The 24291-nt window shown below is 41.2% G+C and overlaps 1 protein-coding gene across 1 annotated transcript; it reads left to right on the forward strand.

Moving 5' to 3' along the window:
* Window positions 1-615: 615 nt before the first annotated feature.
* On the forward strand, window positions 616-24068 carry tspan36.L (tetraspanin 36 L homeolog). The gene is given in 7 exon segments (NM_001090093.1): window positions 616-734; window positions 13203-13394; window positions 16596-16670; window positions 17604-17699; window positions 19517-19663; window positions 22494-22577; window positions 23711-24068. Coding segments are annotated over 7 exon segments (723 nt in total). The 5' UTR covers window positions 616-674; the 3' UTR covers window positions 23780-24068.
* Window positions 24069-24291: the final 223 nt, after the last annotated feature.

The following is a 24291-nucleotide window of genomic DNA, read 5'->3' on the forward strand; positions in this document are numbered from 1 at the left end:
TCTCAGAGATCACCTGACCAGAAATACTGCAGCTCTAACTGTAACAGGAAGAGATCACCTGACCAGAAATACTGCAGCTCTAACTGTAACAGGAAGAAGTGTGGAAGCAAAAGACACAACACTGTCTGTTAATTGGCTCATGTGACCTAACATGTATGGTTTGTTGGTATGTTTGTGAGTACAGTGAATCATACGATCCCAGGGGGGCGGCCCTTATTTTTTAAAATGGCAATTTTCTATTTATGATTACCCAATGGAACATAATACTAGAAAAGTATATTATTATGAAAATGGTTTATTTACATGAAGCAGGATTTTACATATGAGCTGTTTTATGCAATATCTTTTTATAGAGACCTACATTGTTTGGGGGGTATAGTTTTCCTTTAAGGGAAGCACTGTATTTTGGAGCATTCTGGAAAATGGGTTTCTACATAACAGATTCCATAACTGCTATGAATTTGTTATAAAACACATCTCAACATGAAATTATGGTTCCCCACCAGCAGGGTGCGCTGCTCCAGTGCAGTGAGAGACTGGGAGTGAGTAGAGAGCATATGACTGTATGGGGAGAGGCTGCAGGTTATACTGAGCTCAGTCACAGGAGAGAGGAGCAGAGCAGCGAGTAGTGATTGTTATTCTCTCTGTATAATCAGCACTGAGGCACCAGCACTATGGGCATTGCACTATTCACTTCCAAAACCTTCCTCTTCTTGGTCAGCCTCATCTTCCTGGTAAGTCTGTTATAGAACTGTGTTTGTCTGTAATGGATCCTGTATTAATATTTCCCGGAATCAATTTAGAAAATATTTGGGGAGTTTTGTTGTAACTACAGCTATAGACCCAGAGGTTTGTGTTCCTACTAACACATAGTTTGTTGTAAGTGCTATTATTGTTATTAGAATACAAATGTTATGATGACACATGGGGAGACAAAAAGTAATTCCAACTTCAATCAAAATCTGCACTTTCTACACCTACTTACTAATACTGTGGCAGTGGGGGATGGTGCCTATAGTAACAGTGGAATAATAGTCTCTGGGAAGGGAGTGTGACTGTGAGATAGCAGGTATAGTAGGGAGAGATGGTGTCTATAGTAACAGTGGATAATAGTCTCTGGGAAGGGAGTGTGACTGTGGGATAGCAGGTATAGTAGGGAGAGATGTTGCCTATAGTAACAGTGGATATTAGTCTCAGGGAAGGGAGTGTGACTGTGGGATAGCAGGTATAGTAGGGAGAGATGGTGTCTATAGTAACAGTGGATAATAGTCTCTGGGAAGGGAGTGTGACTGTAGGATAGCAGGTATAGTAGGGAGAGATGGTGTCTATAGTAACAGTGGATAATAGTCTCTGGGAAGGGAGTGTGACTGTGGGATAACAGGTATAGTAGGGAGAGATGGTGCCTATAGTAACAGTGGATGAAAGTCTCTGGGAAGGGAGTGTGACTGTGGGATAGCAGGTATAGTAGGGAGAGATGGTGCCTATAGTAACAGTGGATAATAGTCTCTGGGAAGGGAGTGTGACTGTGGGATAGCAGGTATAGTAGGGAGAGATGGTGTCTGTAGTAACAGTGGATAATAGTCTCTGGGAAGGGAGTGTGACTGTGGGATAGCAGGTATAGTAGGGAGAGATGGTGCCTATAGTAACAGTGGATAATAGTCTCTGGGAAGGGAGTGTGACTGTGGGATAGCAGGTATAGTAGGGAGAGATGGTGTCTATAGTAACAGTGGATAATAGTCTCTGGGAAGGGAGTGTGACTGTGGGATAGCATGTATAGTAGGGAGAGATGGTGCCTATAGTAACAGGTGAATAATAGTCTCTGGGAAGGGAGTGTGACTGTGCGATAGCAGGTATAGTAAGGAGAGATGGTGTCTATAGTAACAGTAGATAATAGTCTCTGGGAAGGGAGTGTGACTGTGGGATAGCAGGTATAGTAGGGAGAGATGGTGCCTATAGTAACAGTGGGATAATAGTCTCTAGGAAGGGAGTGTGACTGTGGGATAGCAGGTATAGTAGGGAGAGATGGTGCCTATAGTAACAGTGGATAATAGTCTCTGGGAAGGGAGTGTGACTGTGGGATAGCAGGTATAGTAGTGAGAGATGGTGTCTATAGTAACAGTGGATAATAGTCTCTGGGAAGGGAGTATGACTGTGGGATAGCAGGTATAGTAGGGAGAGATGGTGCCTATAGTAACAGTAGGATAATAGTCTCTGGGAAGGGAGTGTGACTGTGGGATAGCAGGTATAGTAGGGAGAGATGGTGCCTATAGTAACAGTGGGGTAATAGTCTCTGGGAAGGGAGTGTGACTGTGGGATAGCAGGTATAGTAGGGAGAGATGGTGTCTATAGTAACAGTGGATAATAGTCCATGGGAAGGGAGTGTGACTGTGGGATAGCAGGTATAGTAGGGAGAGATGGTGTCTATAGTAACAGTGGATAATAGTCTCTGGGAAGGGAGTGTGACTGTGGGATAGCAGGTATAGTAGGGAGAGATGATGCCTATAGTAACAGTGGGATAATAGTCTCTGGGAAGGGAGTGTGACTGTGGGATAGCAGGTATAGTAGGGAGAGATGGTGTCTATAGTAACAGTGGATAATAGTCTCTGGGAAGGGAGTGTGACTGTGGGATAGCAGGTATAGTAGGGAGAGATGGTGTCTATAGTAACAGTGGATAATAGTCTCTGGGAAGGGAGTGTGACTGTGGGATAGCAGGTATAGTAGGGAGAGATGGTGCCTATAGTAACAGTGGATAATAGTCTCTGGGAAGGGAGTGTGACTGTGGGATAGCAGGTATAGTAGGGAGAGATGGTGTCTATAGTAACAGTGGATAATAGTCTCTGGGAAGGGAGTGTGACTGTGGGATAGCAGGTATAGTAGGGAGAGATGGTGCCTATAGTAACAGTGGATAATAGTCTCTGGGAAGGGAGTGTGACTGTGGGATAGCAGGTATAGTAGGGAGAGATGGTGTCTATAGTAACAGTGGGTAATAGTCTCTGGGAAGGGAGTGTGACTGTGGGATAGCAGGTATAGTAGGGAGAGATGGTGTCTATAGTAACAGTGGATAATAGTCTCTGGGAAGGGAGTGTGACTGTGGGATAGCAGGTATAGTAGGGAGAGATGGTGCCTATAGTAACAGTGGATAATAGTCTCTGGGAAGGGAGTGTGACTGTGGGATAGCAGGTATAGTAGGGAGAGATGGTGCCTATAGTAACAGTGGATAATAGTCTCTGGGAAGGGAGTGTGACTGTGGGATAGCAGGTATAGTAGGGAGAGATGGTGTCTATAGTAACAGTGGATAATAGTCCCTGGGAAGGGAGTGTGACTGTGGGATAGCAGGTATAGTAGTAAACCTATATAACCTGGCAAATTTTGTAAAATGAACATGGTAATTAGGGGTGTGGCCAAAAAAATGAGCATGATCAAAAATTTCACCCCGTGGCAAATCTTTTTGTCCCTCTTTCTATTTCCAAATTGTTGGTTGGTATGTAATACGTATAGGTGTCCGACCTTTGAATAAACAAATGATGATAGTGATGATGATGCAGCCGCATTCTCAGGATTCCGCTAGAGCCGAGACTTATAGTGTGACCTCACTCAGCACCTGACAGATCAAATCAACACTGAGAGTTTATATGGAAATATGAGGTGTTTGTACAGTAAATACATATTGAGCAATGTAAATACAATACCTGTTTAGTTGTGATTTGGTGCCAAATATTAGTCTCTTCCTTCTGTGATTGGTCAGCAGTGACTGTATCAAAAGGAATAATTTCTGCTGCAGGGTCTAGTAGTGCTTGGGGGCTGGAATGGAGAACCCCGAGACCAAATAGTGGGGGGCAGGTAGGCTTTTGGCGATACCTTTATATATTCACTAGGGATGCGCTGAATCCAGGGTTTGGTTTGGGATTCAATGCAGGATTTGTCCTTTATGAGCAGGTTTCAGTTTAGGCTTCCCACCTGGCAGGTATTTTTTACTGGCCTTGCTGGCAAATTGCCAGCCAGGGCCGGTACAGGTATAGGATCCGTTATCCGGAAACCCATTTTCCAGAAAGCTCCGAATTACAGAAAGGCCGTCTCTCAAACACTCCATTTTATCCAAATAATCCACATTTTTAAAAACGATTCCCTTTTTCTGTGTAATAATAAAACAGTAACTTGTACTTGATCCCGACTAAGATATAATTAATCCTTATTGGAAGCAAAACCAGCCCATTGGGTTTATTTCATGTTTATATGATTTTCTAGTAGACTTAAGGTATGAAGATCCCAATTTCAAAAAAGATTAAATATCCAGAAAACCCCAGGTCCCGAGCATTCTGGATAACAGGTCTCATACCTGTATTACACATTTACTACCTGCTGGTAAATTTATAAAACGTATAAATGAATAAATCCCTTGCTACCCTTACCATCTCCGATGCCGAGCACCCCTTACAAAGATGATGCCACTTCCATGTTTGGGTCAGGTAGGGGGTTGGCTGGGTCGGGGGGGTAAATCATCAGAATCAGATTGCTCTCTAATGTAAGAGCTTTATGGCTGGATGCAAAAGTGCACTGATCTGGCCAATCAAATCACAATGGAAGTGGCCTATGAGTGAGCAGTACTAGGATTATAGGTAGGGTGGGATATAAATGAGTGTGTACAAGATACATAATGATACTGGGAGTAGTTTAGTACCTTGAACCTAGCAATATAGCAACAGGACTAGTAAACTAGTCCAAATTCCCCTAGCAACTATGCATTGCTTTGAATAAGAGACAGGAATATGAATAGGAGAGGCCTGAATAGAAAGAGGAGTAATAAAAAGCAATAAATAAATAATAAATAAAAGCAAAATAGCAATAACAATACATTTGTAGCATTTGTTTTATAAATGGGGTCAGTGACCCCCATTTGAAAACTGGAAAGAGTCAGAAGAAAAAGGCAAATAATTAAAAAACTATAAAAAAAATGAAGGCCAGCTGACATTCAGCCGCAGGGGATCGCAGGAGTAGACGCAGTCAATTATTGTGAATGGGGCTGTACTCACACAGACGCATGTATTTGTCGAACGCAGGTGAAATGCAACATTCTGTGTCCCAACCTGCATTTGGCGCTTAAGCTGGCCATAGATGTTGAGATTTTTAAAAGATCAGATCCTGATCGTGAGACCACGATCTTCTCAGAACGATCGTACGATCGTACGAATTTACCATCAACTAAAAAGACCAATTTACCAGGAAAACAAAGGGGAGCTGCCTGCTTGGCCCTGCAAACATAGAGAGATTGCACTGGGGCCGACAAAGATTTTTTGACCTGGCCGATCAATTTCCCGACAGATGTCGGCCGAAAAATCGTAAGATGTACGATCGTTCGAATACCACTAACCGCACGATAATTGGTCGGGCTTCCCTAAAATCGGTCGTTCGGCAAGAAGAATCGTCGCGTCTATGGGGAGCTTTACATACTTTACAGCCCCCTTTAAAATAATTGACTGCGTCTACTCCTGCGATCCTCTGCGGCTGAACGGAAGAAATCGCAACGCAGGGGAGCACAGGCAAAAAGACCCGTGTGTTAGAGCCCTTAAAGTTAACTTCACATTGAACCACCTTTTTAAATGAGAACAAAAGACCTAAACACCAGAAAGTGTCAGCGTTTATACCTTTGTACCAGGGCTGGAACTAGGGGTAGGTCGGTGCCTAGGGTGCAACTAGTTCCCGTACAGAAGTAGGTATTGAACATGAAACAGGCCAATGGTTAGAAGCAGAAGGGCCCGCTGACACTTGGGCCCACCGGGAGTTTTCCTGGTATCCCAGTGGGCCAGTCCGACATTGAACAGTGGTGTTGGGAAGTAGGATTGGGTCTAGCACTGCTGGTTGCGACTAGGAAAGAGGCTTTGGGTCTGGCGGCTGCTTGTTGGGGGAAAGGGAGTTCAGGTCGGACAACTAGTTGTGGGAGAAAGGGGGAATAAGCAGAGGGTGGAGCAGTCCTTGGGTGCCAGTACCTGTTGACCCGGCTCATTATACCCACTTCAGTCCTATTCTGTTTTAAAAAAAACATGCCAACCTGGGATACTTTTTTCCAGAGTCTTGCACCCCCATTTTCTCCCCCTCCTAGATCTCCTTTGTGCCACCCAATATCAGTGCTGTACGTATAGTTTATTTAAAGCTACAGTCTCGTTATCTTAGATTTATTGGGAATATACACTTTTGATTCTTTCATGTGGGTTTTGTGCTGATGCAGCAGGTTGGAGTAAGTTCCCTTGGCCGCCAAGTTGTGTTTGAGTTAAGTACAGAGAGAGGAATATCTGTGTTCCGCGCACAGCACGGGCCAGTGAGCCATATTGCTGCGTATGACAATGCTGAGTATTATTCTGTCTGGATAAAAGCAATAAAGAGCCTTTGTACTGGGCCCTTGCACTGTGTATTTAATGGGTCGGTCTCCTCTTCTCAGGGGGAACCAAACGAGAATTTCTTTGATATTAGAAAAAGTCAATTTTATCCCTGAGATTTGGGAAATTGGTATTTTCGTTAAAGCACTTATACCGGCGCTTGTGATCATGAACCATTTCCGACTATTCCGTGACTCAGGAATAGTATAATCCCCCTGCTGCTCCTCGGGCAAGCTTCTCATGACACTTCAGATAATAAAGGCGCTTTTTTTATCGTTCCACGTGCAAATTCCTTGAAGTGATGTCAGTGGTGCTCAGGAAATAATCACATGAAATCCCACAATGGGAGCCCCACGGAAGCATGACCTGCCCCAGGGGCCCCCGGAGTAACTGGAATCTGTTCAGGTTCAAAGGGAGGAAATTCCAGGGGAATTCAAAGGAAATGTATGAGACTCCCAAGTGATTCCTGACTCCCAGCGTCTTGTTATGGGCATTGCCCTCTGAAGCTGTTGACACAGGGAACATCTCAGTAACCAACATTTATTCAGTTTAATATTGGAACTAATTCCCAATATTTAATAAAGAGGATGTTCTCCTTTACTTTAATAAATAGGCAGAATAAACATATTTCCAATTGAGGTTAAAAAATGATTCTAATGTATTATATATCAGCATGTATTCTTGTTCTGCAGGATCCCAGGGATGGCGGTGGGGAGGGGGATGGGGGGGGGGGTCACAGACCCAAATTGAAACAGGGTCAATAAAACATAAAGGCAAATGAATACCATCTAGGATTGCCACCTCACCCCTTTAAAACCAAACACATATGGAATCCACAGCCTGCATGGCTTATTAACAATTCATTTAAATGCATGCTGCAGACTGAACTGATTTAGGGATGAACTCCACGGGCAATTTCGTGGAAATAAGGTAAGCGGCAGGAACGTCGGATGGTGTTGCAGCGTTCGTCCGACACAATTGTCGGATGCCTACGCTGCACTCTGCGTCTGCATCCGACAGTCGTGTCGCGTCGGATGAACGCTTCGACTTCATACAACATTTCCATCTCTTACCTTATTTCTGTCGCATCCGACTTGACGCTTGCATATTTGTGCAGCCATGCATCTAAATGAATTGCTAATTAGCTATGCAGGCTGTGGATTCCATATGTGTTTGGTTTTAAAGGGGTGAGGTGGCAGCCCTAATACCATCCAATGACAGGCCTTGTATATACTGGAACCCACAATCAGGGCTGCCATCATTTACTATAGGGCCCCAGACTATTACATTTGGAGGAGTCTGTCTGCAGCTCCTTTTAAATTCCTGCTGTTATAATCATTGGGTTGTTTGGGGGTGGCTCATACAAACAGAACCAGTGGAGTAACTACAGTGCGCTGGGCCCCCCTGCAAAAAAAATCTTCAGAGAGCCCAACACACTGTACTTGCCAAGCTGCCCACCCTGCCTACTCCCCACCCATGCCCACTCACACCCGCCTCATGCCTTCCTACTCCCGCCTCATGCATTCCTACTCCCGCCTCATGCTTTCCCATTCCCGCCTCATGCCTTCCTACTCCCGCCTCATGTCCGCCCACTCCCGCCTTATGCCTTCCCATTCCCGCCTCATGCCTTCCTACTCCCACCTCATGCCTTCATATTCCCTGCCCAGCACCAGAGCAGCCTGCATCCCCCTTCCCCAGCCACAGGTAAGAGAGCTGCTTGGGGGGGGGGGGTTTCCACTTAACTGTAGAGGAGGCAGACCCCACTGGCCAGGCACCCCTGTGATGCAGGGTCTGCTTCCACTAGTTAGGCCACTGAATGAAGCACAGGGGGCCATGCAAGTGCTTGTGGCTTTTCATGGTACCTGACCTATTAGCCCAAGGTCCTGTTGGATACTGTGCAGATTGGGCCAGTGGATGACCATATTAAACATCATATTTAGCAAAAATAAATTATTTAGAATTCAGTCGTTTTCAAACAAAAAAGTTGGATCTTTTGTTCTCCAGCATTGAACTGAGGCCGTGCCCAGACAGTGGAAGGAATCACATGATAATGACTCACGGTCACCTGACTAGAAAGTGATAAACAATTATGATAAAAATAAAAATTCTCTCGTGAACAATCCGCTTTCTGCGTGTTTCTGCCCGTATTATCCACATACCCCAAAATTAGAAGAAGAAAGAAAAGACAAATCACAAGTTGCCCCAGTATAGCAATGTGTAAATTATAGTTATATCTAATCTGAGCAAGTTCCCTTTAGCCTGGTTATAGGAGTGGTTCGCCTTTAAGTTTACTTTTAGTATGTTATAGAATGGCTAATTCTAAGCAACTTTTCATTTGATCTTCATTATTTATTTTTTATAGTATTTTAATTATCTTCCTCTTTTGATGCTTTCCAGTTTTCAAATGCGAGTCACTGACCCTGGAAAGCCAAAAACTATTAATGAAAATGAAGACCAGTTTCAAACAGTCTTAGAATATCCTTGTCTACACTATAAATTAATTGAAAGGCGAACTTCCTCTTTAAAGGGGTTGTTTACTTTTAAAGTTGCTTTAAGTATGATGTAAAGAGTGAGACAATTTGCAATTGGTTTTTATTATTTGTGTTATTTGCATTATTTAGATTTTTACTTAGCTCTCCAGTTTGTAGTTTCGGTAATCTGGTTGCTAGTGTCTAAATTACCCTAGAAACCATGCGCTGACTTGAATAAGTCACTGGAATATGAATAATAGAGGGTCTGAAAGGTGAGTAATCAAAAGTAGCAATAAAAGTACATTTGTAGCCTTACCGATCATTGGTTTTTACATGGGGTCTGTGACCCTCATTTGAAATCTGGAAAGAGTCAGGAAAAGAAGGCAAATAATTAAAAAGCTATAAAAAAGAAAAAATGAAGATCAATTGAAAAGTTGCTTAGAATTAGACATTCTATAACATACTAAGGGCAGAGGCACATGTTTAGATTCAGGGAGATTAGTCGCCTGACGACAAATCTCCTCTACTTCGGGCGACTAATCTCCCCGAACTGCCTTTCCACCGGCTAGAATATAAAACACAGACGGGATGGCACTCGGATCGATTCGTTTTCTGAAGTCGCCCCAAGTTTCCTTGTGAGTCAACTTTGGGGTGACTTCGGAAAAACAAACCAGCCCTTTATTTGTCCCAGCATAAATATCCCTATAATTGCTATTAGCTACACTATTATAATTATTAGTTGCCCCATTCCCAGGCACCAAGTGAAACAGCTCTGAAACCCTAATAAAGTCTAATCTTGGCTCCTCTCATTCCCGGAATTCCCTGCCAGTTATTCTTTTATGGCTCTGATAAGCCCATCCTTATCCTTCAGATCAGTTGATACAGATGCCTTGTTCTGTGATACGGAGGAAAACTCGTGTTGGGAGCAGAGAAGCCGCCTGTAGACTTAAGAGTCACATGTTCTGTTATGAAGCTTTTGGCTTTATTACAAAGCAGGTGATGCGATTGTTGTGCACAAAGTGCAAAGTGCAAAGGATAAAGACACGTGTAAAGCAGTGAAGTCATATGGCTGGAGTGATACATCGAATAGAGAAGGGGGTTTATTGTTCTGTGCTGCGGTGTCTCTCGGGAAGGAAACATGACTTCCTTTGTTTATAGAATCCTCATTTTCATTCTGAACATTCCCTTTATCCCTGTATTACCACTGGCGATGCATCTCCCATTCAAGTGAATAGGAACATTGAACGGTAGATATAAAACAGGATATCATTTAGTATAATTGCTTGTCATTATATGGCCGATCATGGGGGAGGGTCTGAGAAAGGTTTAGTTACCCTTTAACTGATTCAAAAGCAGAACATGGACAATGTTGCACAATACTCTGTATTTTTGCTACAGTTTTCCTATAGGTCACAGTCACGCACCGTCTCTTCTGCTTTCAAGATTTTAACGTTAGAAAAGTTCTTCCTCGTTCTTCCCCTCTGCCCTTGTTTATGTATATATGTATTTATATATGTATAATTATTTGCATAACTCTCCTGTGCACATAGTCTTTGCAATACAATACAAACAGGGGGACAGCATTGCAACAAATGTGTATACAAAAACAGAAACAAAGATTATAGGGTTCATTTCCAACCGCGGGAGGGACTTTTGTCGGCACGGAGCACCTATGGGTGGGTGGTAAATATAGGGCCCCAGTGCGGGCTGTCCCCTCCTTCCGCTCCCGAACTTGCATCTCTGAGTTTCATTAAAGGCAGCTGTTAGACTTGATACAATAGTTGCTGAAATTCCCCATAGATCCTACTGAGAAATGTATCAACTAATGGAGCAAATTGTAACTGAATCTGCAGCTGGATCACTGAGCTGACACTCAATCACCGGGGACACCAACATTCAACTTCACACTTCAGTTTTGGGAAAACGATAAGAAATAAAAAATGGAAATCAATTGAAAAAAAATCTTTATTCCTGGTGAACAATCTGAAACTGAAATAAAGTGTTGGAAAGCTGAACATTGACTGCATTCACTTCCTCCTCAGTTCAGATTCACTCATAAATCATTTTATTTTCTAAAATAAAGCACCAGGTCACTGTCAGCCTCACCCATGTTCCAGTAAGCTCTGCCCCCTCTCCTGTCATATTTACTGGATTTTGTATTGAATGGGAGAGGCCAAATAAGATTTAAGCTTTTTATTTATTTTTTTTCTTTTTAGTTTGTTTAAATGAAGTGAATACAGGACTGGAGAGGGAGGGTAGCAAAGAAATGAATGGGGCAGGTTAGAAGTGGGAGAATTCAGGGAAGTGGTCAGAGCTGATGGGGAACTGTATTTGCAGTATTTGCACTGGTAATGGAACAGATAATATAAGAAAAAAGAAGGGTGTGGGTTGAGTACAGGACAGAAAGCAATGGCTAAGGGAGATTATAAAAAGAAAGTACATTAAAAGACCAGTAACATCAAAAAAAAAAATTAGATAGTACACCACGAAAAAAAAAAACACCAACATAAATTTCTTTATTAAGAAACAACTTACCGAAACTCCGCTTGCGCTCCTCTTTAGAAAGCGATGGGCGATCCATTGTGCGGCGCTCGATTTCTCCTCCTTGCCTTCCTTATAGGAGATAGCCAGGGAAGAGAAATTGAGCGCCGCACAATGGATTGTCGCCCTGTCGCCTTTTCTAAAGAGGAGGGCAAGCGGAGTTCAGTAAGTTATTTCTTAATAAAGGCTGTGCGATTTTAAAGTTTAATTAGACTTGGTGTTTTTTTTCCGTGGTATACTAAAACATTTGTTTGTTTTTTTTAAAAAAATGTGATGTTACTGGTTCTTTAGGGGGCTTATTTATTATGCTGTGTAAAAAGAAATTTGCCGAAAAAATGGTGTAAAAGCTGTGTAAAATAAACGGCAAATTTATCAAGTTGTGTTTTATTTTTCACCAATCGAAAGCCAGATTTGCTGCCATTATTTTTCACTGCTTCAGAGCTTTGTAAATGAGTGCTGGCTGAAGTTGCTCCAAAAAAAGGCATGTAAAAAAAAACATAACACCATATTTCACGCGACCATGCGTGGTGAATTATTCTGCCATTTTTTACACCGCATAATAATTCTGCCTCTAAATGTAAAAGGGGTTTTTCACCTCATTTTCTTTGTATAATGCAGAGAGTGATATTATGAGACAATTTGCAATTGGTTTTCATGTTTTATTATTTGTGGTTTTTGAGTTATTTAGTATTTAGCAGCTCTCTAGTTTACAATTTCAGCAATCTGGTTTCTAGGGTCCAATTTACCCTAGCAACCATACATTGATTTGAATAAGAGACTGGAATATAAATAGGAGAGACCTGAATAGAAAGATGAGTAATAAAAAGCAGCAATAACAATACATTTGTAGCCTTACAGGACATTTGTTTTTTAGATGGGGTCAGTGGCCCCCATTTGAGAGTTGCAAAGAGTCAGATGAAGAAGACAATAAATAATTCAATTACTATAAAAAATAAAAGCCAATTGAAATGTTGCTTAGAATTACCGATTCTATAGTAAAAGATAGATTAAAAGTACACCACCCCTTTAAGGAGAATGGAAACAGAGAAAGGAAAACAGGATATGCTTAAAAGGTCACTTTGTTTCCATTTTTTGTTACACTTGATAAAGGGCGTGTGTGGCCCCGAAACATGTTGTGTTTGTAGTTACAAATAAACCACATTGTAGCAGGTATTCTGCTGTTTGGATTGCTCTCCTCACTCATCTGATTTAATTGTTCAGAGAAAGGAAAGGTAAGGTTGAGAAAACGTTTGGGTGTGAGGGTAATGCAATTATAAAACAGAGTGAAGGGGTACAAAGAAGAGGAATGCAGAAGAGAGGGGGTGGGGAAGATGAAAAACCTTGCATTAAAAAAATTTAAAAAAATTATTTAAAAAACTAAAACAAATGAATGTAATTCTTCTGACTCTTTCCAGCTTTCAGACGGGGGTCACTGACCCCATCTAAAAAGTACATGCTCTGTAAGGCTACAAATGTATTGTTATTCCTACTTTTCAGGCCCTCTCCTATTCATATTCCAGTCTCTTATTCATATCAATGCATGGTTGCTAGGATCATTTGGACCCTAGCAACCAGACTGAAACTGCAAACTGAAGAGCTGCTGAATAAAAAGCTAAATAACTCAAAAACCACAGATAATAAAACAATTAAAACCCATTGCAAATTGTCTCAGAACATCACTCTCTACATCATACTAGAAATGTAAGTATATTCTTATCAACCATGCCACTCTGATAGCCACTCTGATAAAGTTTGTCCTGACTCAAATCATGTAGAAGCAGAATATACCTGAGTGACTGTTTTCTGTTTTCTCTTTCAGGCGGCCTCTGTGGGTCTGGCCTATGTTGGAATAAGCACTATTGTTACATATAAACAATATGAAAACCTTCTCGGGAACATGTACGTGATGCTGCCGTCGGTGATTATTCTCGCCATAGCGGTCATCATGTTCTTCATCGCGATTTTAGGCTGCTGTTCTACTACACAGGAATCCTGCTGCGGATTGGGATGTGTGAGTATGGTGCTTTAAATGCTGGCGATTCTGGGAATGTAGCTAGTCAGTGCCACAGTTAATGCAGAACTACAACTCCCGCCACCCTTCACAATCGAAGATCAGTTAATTTCTTTTCCAGGCTTGTTCCCTTTGCTCCTCATTTATTCCCTATCAGGGAGCGGTGAGGGACATGGTCTGCCCATAAATAACGTTTGGTTGGGGAGTAACATGGGAGTGTCCACAAATGAACCCAGATTTGGTTCCCAGCAGGCTCAAGTATATGCCTTTAGCATATTTCCCAGCATTCCAGATCTAAATAATATGGCATTCAAGACCATGTCCCTAATCAATGCCCAGACAATGAACCCATGTAAACCCATCTGAGTTATTTCTAGACCAGTGATCCCCAACCAGTAGCTCGAGAGTAACATGTTGCTCTTTGACCCCTTGGATGTTGCTCCCAGTGGCCTCCAAGCAGGTGCTTCTTTTTGAATTCCTGGATTAAAGGCAAGTTTTAGTTGTATAAAAAACATATATACTGCCAAACAGAGCCTCCTGTTGGCTGCAAGTCCACATAGGGGCTACAATACTGAATCACAGCCCTTATTTGGGAAATTCCCATGAACTTTTTGCATGCTTGTGTTGCACTCCAACATTATTTTATACTTGAGAGTGGCTCATGGGTAAAAAAAGGTTGGGGACCCCTGCTCTAGACTGTCCCTCAAAAATAGGGAAAGTTGAATAGTACATGCCAGCTTCTACTTGGTCTTCCAGCCAGAAGCTACTGAAAGAAAAGCTGAACTCAACATAGAGAAGACTTCTCCAATCAGGAACAGTCATAGCCTGCAAGGCAAGTGCAGCCTGAGAAGTCTTCTCCAGTCACGAGCTCCCAGGCAGTGAGACATTCTCAAGAGCAATAGTTTCAGTTGTGCACCTGTAATAAGAGCATAAAACACGGACAAAGATGGTAGATATTGGTGAAAAGAAGAGGTGATGGAAAAGGGAGATTCGGAGCATGGAGAGGATAGGGGAAGCCACCTGTGTATTAATGAAACATTAGAGGTTTGGATATTGGACCAGATGAGAAAGGTACCAGATAAGAGTAATATAAAAGGTCAGACTTACTAAGGTTCAAATGGTAAATTCGAATTCAAATTTTTGAATTTATTATGGCCAAAACGTACAAATTCCAATTTAAAAGCACCAACTAGAATTTGAAATCGAATGTGAGGTTTATCACAACTTGCAAACAGTTCTAATTCACTATTCTCTACCTAACACCTGCAGGGTTCATGTAGAAGTCAATGGCAGAGGTCCCTTGAACTGTTTGAAGATGTTAATAGTAGCGATGGGCCAATTTTCTGCCAAGTTTTGCATTCGAAAATGATGCCCCTTAGACTCCAATGGGAGAAAAAAAAATGCTGTGCCTCAAAAAAATAAATTTGACGTGCAAAAGTCGTTATTTTTTTCGGAGGAAAACTCTATTCTAATTTGATTCGAGTTTTAGGGTCGGCACTATTTGATCAAATTTTAGTAGTTCAAGTTTTTTCATAAAAATAACATACCATTCGAATTGTGAATAAAATTTTATATATTTGAGTTTACAAAAATTCACATTGCTCTCAAATTCGACCTTTGTTAAAGATCCACCAAAGGTTTCTGTTGGTGTTTCTGGACAGTAGCATTAAAACTAAAGGGGAAATAGATACAAGTGGCATAAAAGAACTGATAACAGGTAGACTTAACAGGTTAGTGGATCCACAACCAAGAGGATGAACTTGAAGGATAGTTAGGTAAAGAGCAATTGACTCTTGAAAACGGTATATGTACAGGTATGGGATCCGCAATCTGGAAACCTGTTATCCATAAAGCACCAAATAACGGAAGGACTGTCTCCAATAGACTCCATTTTATACAAATAATCCACATTTTTAAAAACAATTTCCTTTTTCTGTGTAATAATAAAACAGTACAAGTACAAAGCTTGTACTTGATCCCAACTAAGATATACTTAATCCTTATTGGAAGCAAAACCAGCCTATTGGGTTTATTTAATGTTTACGTGACTTTCTTGTAGACTTAAGGTATGAAGATCCAAATTACAGAAAGATCCGTTATCCGGAAAAAAACCCAGGTCCCAAGTATTCTGGATAACAGATCCCATATCTGTACTCTGTTGCCTGTGAGGAGCAAGATATCTGAAGGGTGTCAAAGCTGAATATACTTGGTGTATCCAGCAATTTACAATAGGAAATGACATGAGTGGTTTTTAAAATTTCTTAAAATACTTAAAATTCACTGCAGAAAAACTGCCCCATGTGCCATTAGCCTAAAGGATAAACATACATTATACAGTGAAATCCAAGAACAACAACTCCATATCCTAAATATATTATACAGTGAGAGGTAATGGGAACTGTATCCCCAAATACTTTAATACATTATACAGTGAGAGGTAATGGGAACTGTATCCCCAAATACTTTAATACATTATACAGTGAGAGGCAATGGGAACTGTATCCCCAAATACTTTAATAAATTATACAGTGAGAGGCAATGGGAACTGTATCCCCAAATGCTCTAATACATTATACAGTGACTGTATCCCCAAATACTCTAATATATTGTACAGTGAGAGGCAATGGGAACTGTATCCCCAAATACTCTAATATATTATACAGTGACTGTATCCCCAAATACTCTAATATATTATACAGTGAGAGGCAATGGGAACTGTATCCCCAAATACTCTAATACATTATACAGTGAGAGGCAATGGTCCCTGACACAACAGAATCCCCTTGCTCTTTTGGTGATACACCGGGTAAAAAAGCAGATGTGTCCTGGCCCTCGTCGCCCATGAAAAGACAATTTCATTTTCAAACCTCACAATGGCCCTGATTTCTATGGGACAGTCTCTACTTGCAGACCCCCCGAAGGGATTTTGTATTACCAGAAAGTGAGTTGCAGGGTTTTTTAGTTTCCTAAAGCAGCAGCAGGACTCCAGGTAGAGGTAAAATTAATTCACTTTATTTCACAAACATTAATCGTCCTACATTAATCATAGTGTTGGTGAAACTGTGCCATTTGTGTCCATTACTTACTATACATTGTCCCTCTTTTTCAAATGATGCTCCTTTCAATTTTCTTGACATCCGTATACACTGGATATATGTATATATTTTGTTAACTATAACAGTTTTTCTTCCTTATTTCCAGTTTATGTTCTTGATCTCCATCATCTTTGCCGCGGGAGTGGCTGCCATCATCTTGGGGCTTGTGTTTGTCGATAAGGTGGGTCCTATAGGAGGAAACCGAAAATCCGATTTTGCCTACAGCAAGTGGGATCAGGTGTATAATGGATGTGCTTCCAACTGTTCTGCACTGATTTGTATGATTTATACATGTAACAGTGCAGTATGTGTACAGGTATGGGATCCGCAGGCCCGGATTTGCGGCAAGGCCGCATAGACCCGGGCCTAGGGCGGCAAAAAAATAGGGGCGGCATGCCTCCCAGCCGCATTATGGGGACGTGTGCATCCCCATGCAATTACAGCAGCTGCGCCGGCGTTTTTTCGCCGGCACGCTGGGAAGGGGAGGTGAGGTGGGCGCTAGGACCGTGCGGCCGCCTGGTCGGACCGTGCGGCCTTGGGGCGCCCGACATGGAAATCCGGCGTTGGGGATCCGTTATCCGGAAACCCGTTATCTGAATTACGGAATGGTCATCTTCCATAGTCTCCATTTTATCCAAATAATCCAAATTTTAAAAAATGATTTCCCTTTTCTCTGGCTAGCTTCCCTTGAGGAAGAGCTTGAAGGCTAGTTACTGTATATAGAGAGCAATTGACTCTTGAAAACTGTATATGTACAGGTTATCTGGAAACCTGTTATCCAGAAAGCTCAGAATTACCGAAGGGCCAATAGACACTTTTTCCTCTGTAATAATAAAACAGTAGCTTGTACTTGATCCCAACTAAGATATAATTAATCCTTATTGGAAGCAGAACCAGCCTATTGGGTTTATTTAATGTTTATATGATTTTCTAGTAGACTTAAGGTATGAAGATCCAAATTACAGAAAGATCCGTTATCCGGAAGACCCCAGGTCCCAAGCATTCTGGATAACAGGTCGTGTGTGTGTGTGTGTAATTTATCCTGCAATGAGAGTGCAACTATTTCTTGATTTATATCTATATAAATATGGATATCACTTTGGCATTTCTCTAGATTAACCCCGAACTGGAAAAAAACATGGACACCCTGTTCAAGAACTATAACGGCGCTGATGCCCCGAGCTCAACAGTGGATTTTATCCAGGAGCAGGTAAAGTAACAACAACACAGTGACACAATATTCACACTTCAAGTGCACATTTCTATTGTATTAAATGATCCATTTAGTTGTTATGGGAGGGTATTTGCACATTTGTTGCGAGTCCCTAAAGACAGCTATGGACAATGATTATTTCACTTACTTAAAGTCTCTAAACAATCGTGTACCTTTCGTAGAACATCGTTATTCATGTAGCAAAGAATACAAAGGTATTGTAATACACAAAATATCCTTTAAAGGAGAAGGAAAGGTTAAAATTAAGTAAGCTTTATCAGAAAGGTCTATATAAATACACCAGTAAACCCTCAAAGTAATGCTGCTCTGAGTCCTCTGTCAAAAGAAACACCACATTTCTTTCCTTCTATTGTGTACTCATGGGCTTCTGTATCAGACTTCCTGTTTTCAGCTTAAACCTCCAGGGCTTGGGCTTGAGCATGCTCAGTTTGCTCCTCTCTCTCTCCCTCCTGTAATCTGAGCTCAGAGCTATGAGTGAGCAGGGAGAGACTCAGGCAGGAAGTGATGTCATAACAAGCTAATATGGCAGCTGCTATCCTAAACTAACAGAGAGAGATTCTAGAGCTGTTACTCAGGTATGGTAAAGCATTCTGCAGAATAAACATAGTGTTATAGCTTGCACTATTGTGGCTAATCTATTGGCAATAAACTGCCTTGGTAGCTTCCTTCTCCTTTAAATAATTAAAATGCCATGTCGATCTGTTTGCAGAATTGATTCCGACTAGGAAATGCAATTACAGGTCATGTTGTTGTCACATGTAGTATCAAGTGACTGACTTCGAGAGATCCCAAGTTAAACAGCTTTTAATATGTTATGGTAATCTCTACATTTTGCATTAGGCAAGAATATTAAAGGGATTGTTCACCTTTAAGTTAACTGGTAGTATGATGTAGAGACGGATATTCTGTGGTTTTTGAGTTATTTAGCTTTTTATTCAGCAGCTCTCCAGTTTGCAATTTCAGCCATCTGGTTTCTAGGGTCCAAATTCCCCTAGCAACCATGCAATGATTTGAATAAGAGACTGGAATATGAATAGGAGAGGCCTGAATAGAAAGATGAGTAATAAAAAGTAACAATAACAATACATTTGTAGCCTTACAGAGCATTTGTTTTTTAGATGGGGTCAGTGAACCCCATTTGAAAGCTGCAAAAAGTCAGAAAAAAAGGCAAAAACTATAAAAAAAGGAAAAATGTTGTCTGGAATTAGTCATTCTATAACACATTAATAAGGGGCAGATTTATTAATGGTCGAATAGGAAATTTGAATTTTCGAATATTTTTTTTGTCAAAACTCACACATTCGAAATGGGAATAATCCAAACTTGATTCTGAGATTTATCCAACCTTTACCCTGGGAATAATTCGAATTTGACTATTCGCCACCTAAAACCTGCCGAGTTTATGTACAAGTCAATGGGAGAGGTCCAATGACCTATTTGAAGATGTTAATACCTTTCCTGACATTCGACTTATCCTGACAACTCGATTAGAGTTTAGTCGAATTCGAGTTTTCTAGTCGGTAAAATTAGTTTTAATTTTAGACGTTCACATTTTTTCTTAATTAACCTCCCAATCGAATTTCGAGTATATTCGAGTTTTTTAGTGTAAAAAAAAAAACTCACAAGAATTTGAAATTCGACCTTTGATAAATCGGCCTCCCTAAGTTAACTTAAAGGTGAACCACCCCTTTAATGAGCTCAGATGTGTCATTGTCCCCTTTAATAAAGGGGAGGGGCATGATGTTATATTAGTAAATATTGGAATGAACAGACATGTGTGTTTTTTCCGGCAGCTGGAGTGTTGTGGAAGGAAAAATTACACTGACTGGGTGGAAACAGACTGGTATTCAAACAACAAGTCCCTGCCTCTGAGTTGCTGTAAGAAGAATGCCCAGGATTGCCAGCCAGTGATTGGGCAGAAAAATGACATTTACACAGAGGTAAGTTCAGTGGTATTTTCACTTAACAGCTCGGGATCAGCAACAAATACTTGAGTGATGTCACAATGCGCAGCTACAGGATGCTCAGTGACGCTACAATACGGAGCCCAGAAAGGGACTTTCACCTATTTACATACAAGAGGCCCTTACAAATATTTATAATTTGTCTAGCGATGCACCGAATCCACTATTTTGGATTCAGCCGAACCCCCAAATCCTTTTGGGAAAGATTCAGCGGAATGCCAAACCAAATCCGAATCCTAATTTGCATATGCAAATTAGGGGTGGGAAGGGGAAATGTTTTTACTTACTTGTTTTATGTAGGGATGCCCCGAATCCAGGATTCGGTTTGGGATTCGGCTGATTTTTCAGCAGGATTCGGATTCGGCCGAATCCTTCTGCCCAGCCGAACCAAATCAGAATCCTAATTAGCATATGCAAATTAGGGACCGGGATGGAAATTGCATGACTTTTTGTCATTGTGCACCGAATCCACTATTTTGGATTCGGCCGAACCCCTGAATCCTTCGCGAAAGATTCAGCCGAATACCGAACCGAATTTTCGTATGCAAATTAGGGGTGGGAAGGGAAAATTTTTTTACTTCCTTGTTTTATGTAGGGATGCACCGAATCCAGGATTCGGTTTGGGCTGATTTTTCAGAAGGATTCGGATTCGGCCGAATCCTTCTGCCCAGCCGAACCAAATCAGAATCCTAATTTGCATATGCAAATGAGGGACCGGGATGGAAATTGCATGACTTTTTGTCATTGTGCACCGAATCCACTATTTTGGATTCGGCCGAACCCCTGAATCCTTCGCGAAAGATTCAGCCGAATACCGAACCGAATTTTCGTATGCAAATTAGGGGTGGGAAGGGAAAATGTTTTTACTTCCTTGTTTTATGTAGGGATGCACCGAATCCAGGATTCGGTTTGGGATTGGGCTGATTTTTCAGAAGGATTCGGATTCGGCCGAATCCTTCTGCCCAGCCGAACCAAATCAGAATCCTAATTTGCATATGCAAATTAGGGGCCGGGAGCGAAATTGCATGACTTTTTGTCACAAAACAAGGAAGTAAAAAATGCTTTTCCCTTCCCACCCCTAATTTGCATACGAAAATTTGGTTCGGTATTCGGGCAAATCTTTTGCGAAGAATTCAGGGGTTCGGCTGAATCCAAAATAGTGGATTCGATGCATCCCTAGTTTTATGACAAAAAGTTATGCGATTTTCCTCCCGCCCCAATTTGCATATGCAAATTAGGATTTGGATCGCCAGGCAGAAGGATTCGGTCGAATCCGAATCCTGCTGAAAAAGGATGAATCCCGAATTCGGTGCATCCCTAAATTTGTCATGGGTGTTTGTTTACATTTTATATCAGGCCATTGCCTAAAATCTTCTTCTAGATGTTTCTTTTGTATTGCCTTAATATACACAGGTATTGGATCCATTATTCGGAAACCTGTTTTCCAGATAGCTCAGAATTAAGGGAAGGCCATCTCCCATAGACGCCATTATAATCAAATAATAAAAATTTTTGAAAATGATTTCCTTTTTCTCTGTTATAATAAAACAGTACCTTGTACTTGACCCCAACTAAGATATGAATATTCTCCTTATTGCTTTCCTTAACTTCCCCGAATGTGTGTAGATGGATATACACAGGCAAACATGGGCTCAGATAGTCAGATGGAGTCACCTGATTATTGGCCCTTGTATGGGGGCCAAAACAATGGCTACTTGCTCGGTCAATATAGTCAGAGATTGGTCAGAAATCTATTGGGCAGTTATGAAAAGTTATTTAAAAAATACTGCATCAGTATGTTGATGTGTTTCTCTATTGAAGGGTCTGCATAGTCCATTATTTTGTGTATAACGACTTTTAGCTCCTCATTTTGCATTATACAAGAGGATGCCACAAGCCTAGGTATTCCCCTGTACTAAGCACAATTCAGCAGGAACAGACCCCTAAGTTTATACAGAGAGTTTGTACAGAGAGAACCCATAAAACTATGGCAGCATAGGTATTCCTCTGTAGTAAGCACAATTCAGCAGGAACAGTCCCCTAAGTTTGCTCATAGTCTGTACAGAGAGATCCCATAAAACTATGGCAGCATAGGTATTCCCTGTACTTAGCACAATTCAGCAGGAACAGCCACCTAAGTTTGCTCATAGTCTGTACAGAGAGATCCCATAAAACTATGGCAGCATAGATATTCCCCTGTACTAAGCACAATTCAGCAGGAACAGCCCCTAAGTTTGCTCATAGTCTGTACAGAGAGATCCCATAAAACTGGCAGTATAGGTATTCCTCTGTACTAAGCACAATTCAGCAGGATCAGCCCCCTAAGTTTGTTCATAGTCTATACAGAGAGATAATGTAAAGCTATAGCAGCATAGGTATTCCCTGTACTAAGCACAATTCAGCAGGAACAGTCCCTAAGTTTGCTCATAGTCTGTACAGAGAGATCCCATAAAACGATGGCAGCATAGGTATTCCCTTTACTAAGCACAATTCAGCAGGAACAGCCCCTACGTTTGCTCATAGTCTGTACAGAGAGATCCCATAAAACGATGGCAGCATAGGTATTCCCTGTACTAAGCATAATACAGCAGGAACAGTGCCCTAAGTTTGCTCATAGCCTGTATACAGAAGCTAATATAAAATTACAACAGCATAGGTATTTCTTCTTTACATTGATTTTGTGAGACCATGTCTCAATCACACTACTTTACATTGCTCTGACATTAGGTAATTCATTTAATTTTCTTTGCCATGGTCCCATATGAGCTCTGTACAGTCAGGAAATCACTCTCCTCTTTTTTTCTAGGCCTGTGAGCCAAAACTGGAGACTCTGATCCACCAAGTGCTGCGCTATTCCTTGTTTGTCATCCTTGGATTCGCCATTGTAGAGGTAAGAGTTCCTCACGATAGTTTATGGCCCATGAGTAAACGATAGAAGGAAATAAATGTGGTGTTTCTTTTAAAAGACTGAAAATGAGGTGCACACCGGGAACCTTTTTAAATAAGTAAAAAAATCCGTAGTTGGCCAGCTTAAATATATTGCAATATATGGACAAACAATCCCTGTTTTGTTTAAAGGGTAAGGCATTTTTCAGTAGCAGTAGCACAAAATGTCTTTGTCTTAAATATATTGATAATGGGTTGAGTGCAGAGGACTCTTGTATTTGACTATATATATATATATATATATGCGCAAAACCTTCTGTTTGGTGCACTCGAAATATGCATACAACTGCCTGGGTGCCGGCAAAACAAAAATATAAATATAGCTTCTAGAAAAGCCGCACTCAAAGGTCTTGTTCTGACTTCTTTTTTGGTGGCTTAACGTGAACATAAATGGTGCTGAATTAGTCCCTCCAGAGTTGAAAGCTTATTGACCCTTGAGAGGGCTTGAATGACCAAAATGACCAAATATTGGTTTTATCAGGTTTGAAATTGCCACCTGGCAAGGAATATATTGGCACCTTGATGTAGTCCTCATCCAACCAGGTCTCTGTAGTCGTCTTGTTTGAACCGAATATTGGCCTCTTGAATTTGCCCAACGTCTGGACAGCCAACTCCAACGCAGAGATTTTGGCAACTCCAGCAAAATGGAGACTTGCATTAGACCTTAATCTGTGCCTGCTGCTCCAATTTAGGGATCCATTTGCAAATGCTAATATCAGCTCCCGTAGAGCCATGTATAAATATAAAGGATTTCAAAAGTGCCCAGGACAAGCTAGGAATATCTATTAAATTCATGTCTCCAGGCTCCTGTTCCTGTAGCTTGTACAGCAGCCCTTGTTGCAGATGGACATAAACTGTAACACAAATTAGGGGCTTGAGTAGCTGGATCATAGAGCTGGGACACAAATGATATATTTTGGTTTCTTTGTGATGCTATGGCTCAAGGTTCTAAACGTGTGGCTCCATGTACCTGGCTTGGTGTGAGAAAACCTGAGTGAAACAGTATAAAAAATTTTATAAAGTTCTGGTAGAGAGGAAAGACTGACCCAAATAACCATGGTTTCTTTTTTTGTCTAGCTCCTTGCGATGATAAGTATATGCGTGGTCTCCTGCAGACCCTCCCGGCACACGTATCAGCTTCTCTGAGCAGAACTCAGGGCACAAGAACAAAACCCAAAGGAGTCTGTAAAGAACCATTGCACGTCTTCTGCTCGTTCATGAACAAATGCTGCAAATCCGCAGGACCATGACCTTTGTCTCCCATTATCTCATTGTCTGTCTCTGTAAATAAACTCTGAACTTAAACAGCTTCATAGGAGCCAAATGCCCTTTCCAAACTTCTACTCTAGCATAACAACATTATGTAAACACCAGACTTTCAGCTCATGTCTTTGTGTTTGGAATAATAATAATAATAATAAAAATGATTAAAAAATATGTAACATTGTTCTGCAGTTATTCTTTCTGAGGTCACACATTGAACATTTACAATATAATATTTGATTTGATAATCCAGCCTGTAGCCTTGTGCCTTTATATAGTCACAGAACCCCTCAGTGACTTCTAATATCCTTATCATTTACAGTAGGGGGTACATTATCCCTTATAATACATGAGTGATACTCAGAGTTCCCTGTATAACTCAGCCTGCAGCCCTG

The sequence above is a fragment of the Xenopus laevis genome, chromosome 1L (genome assembly GCF_017654675.1).
Source record: "Xenopus laevis strain J_2021 chromosome 1L, Xenopus_laevis_v10.1, whole genome shotgun sequence".
Classification (NCBI taxonomy): Eukaryota; Metazoa; Chordata; class Amphibia; order Anura; family Pipidae; genus Xenopus; species Xenopus laevis.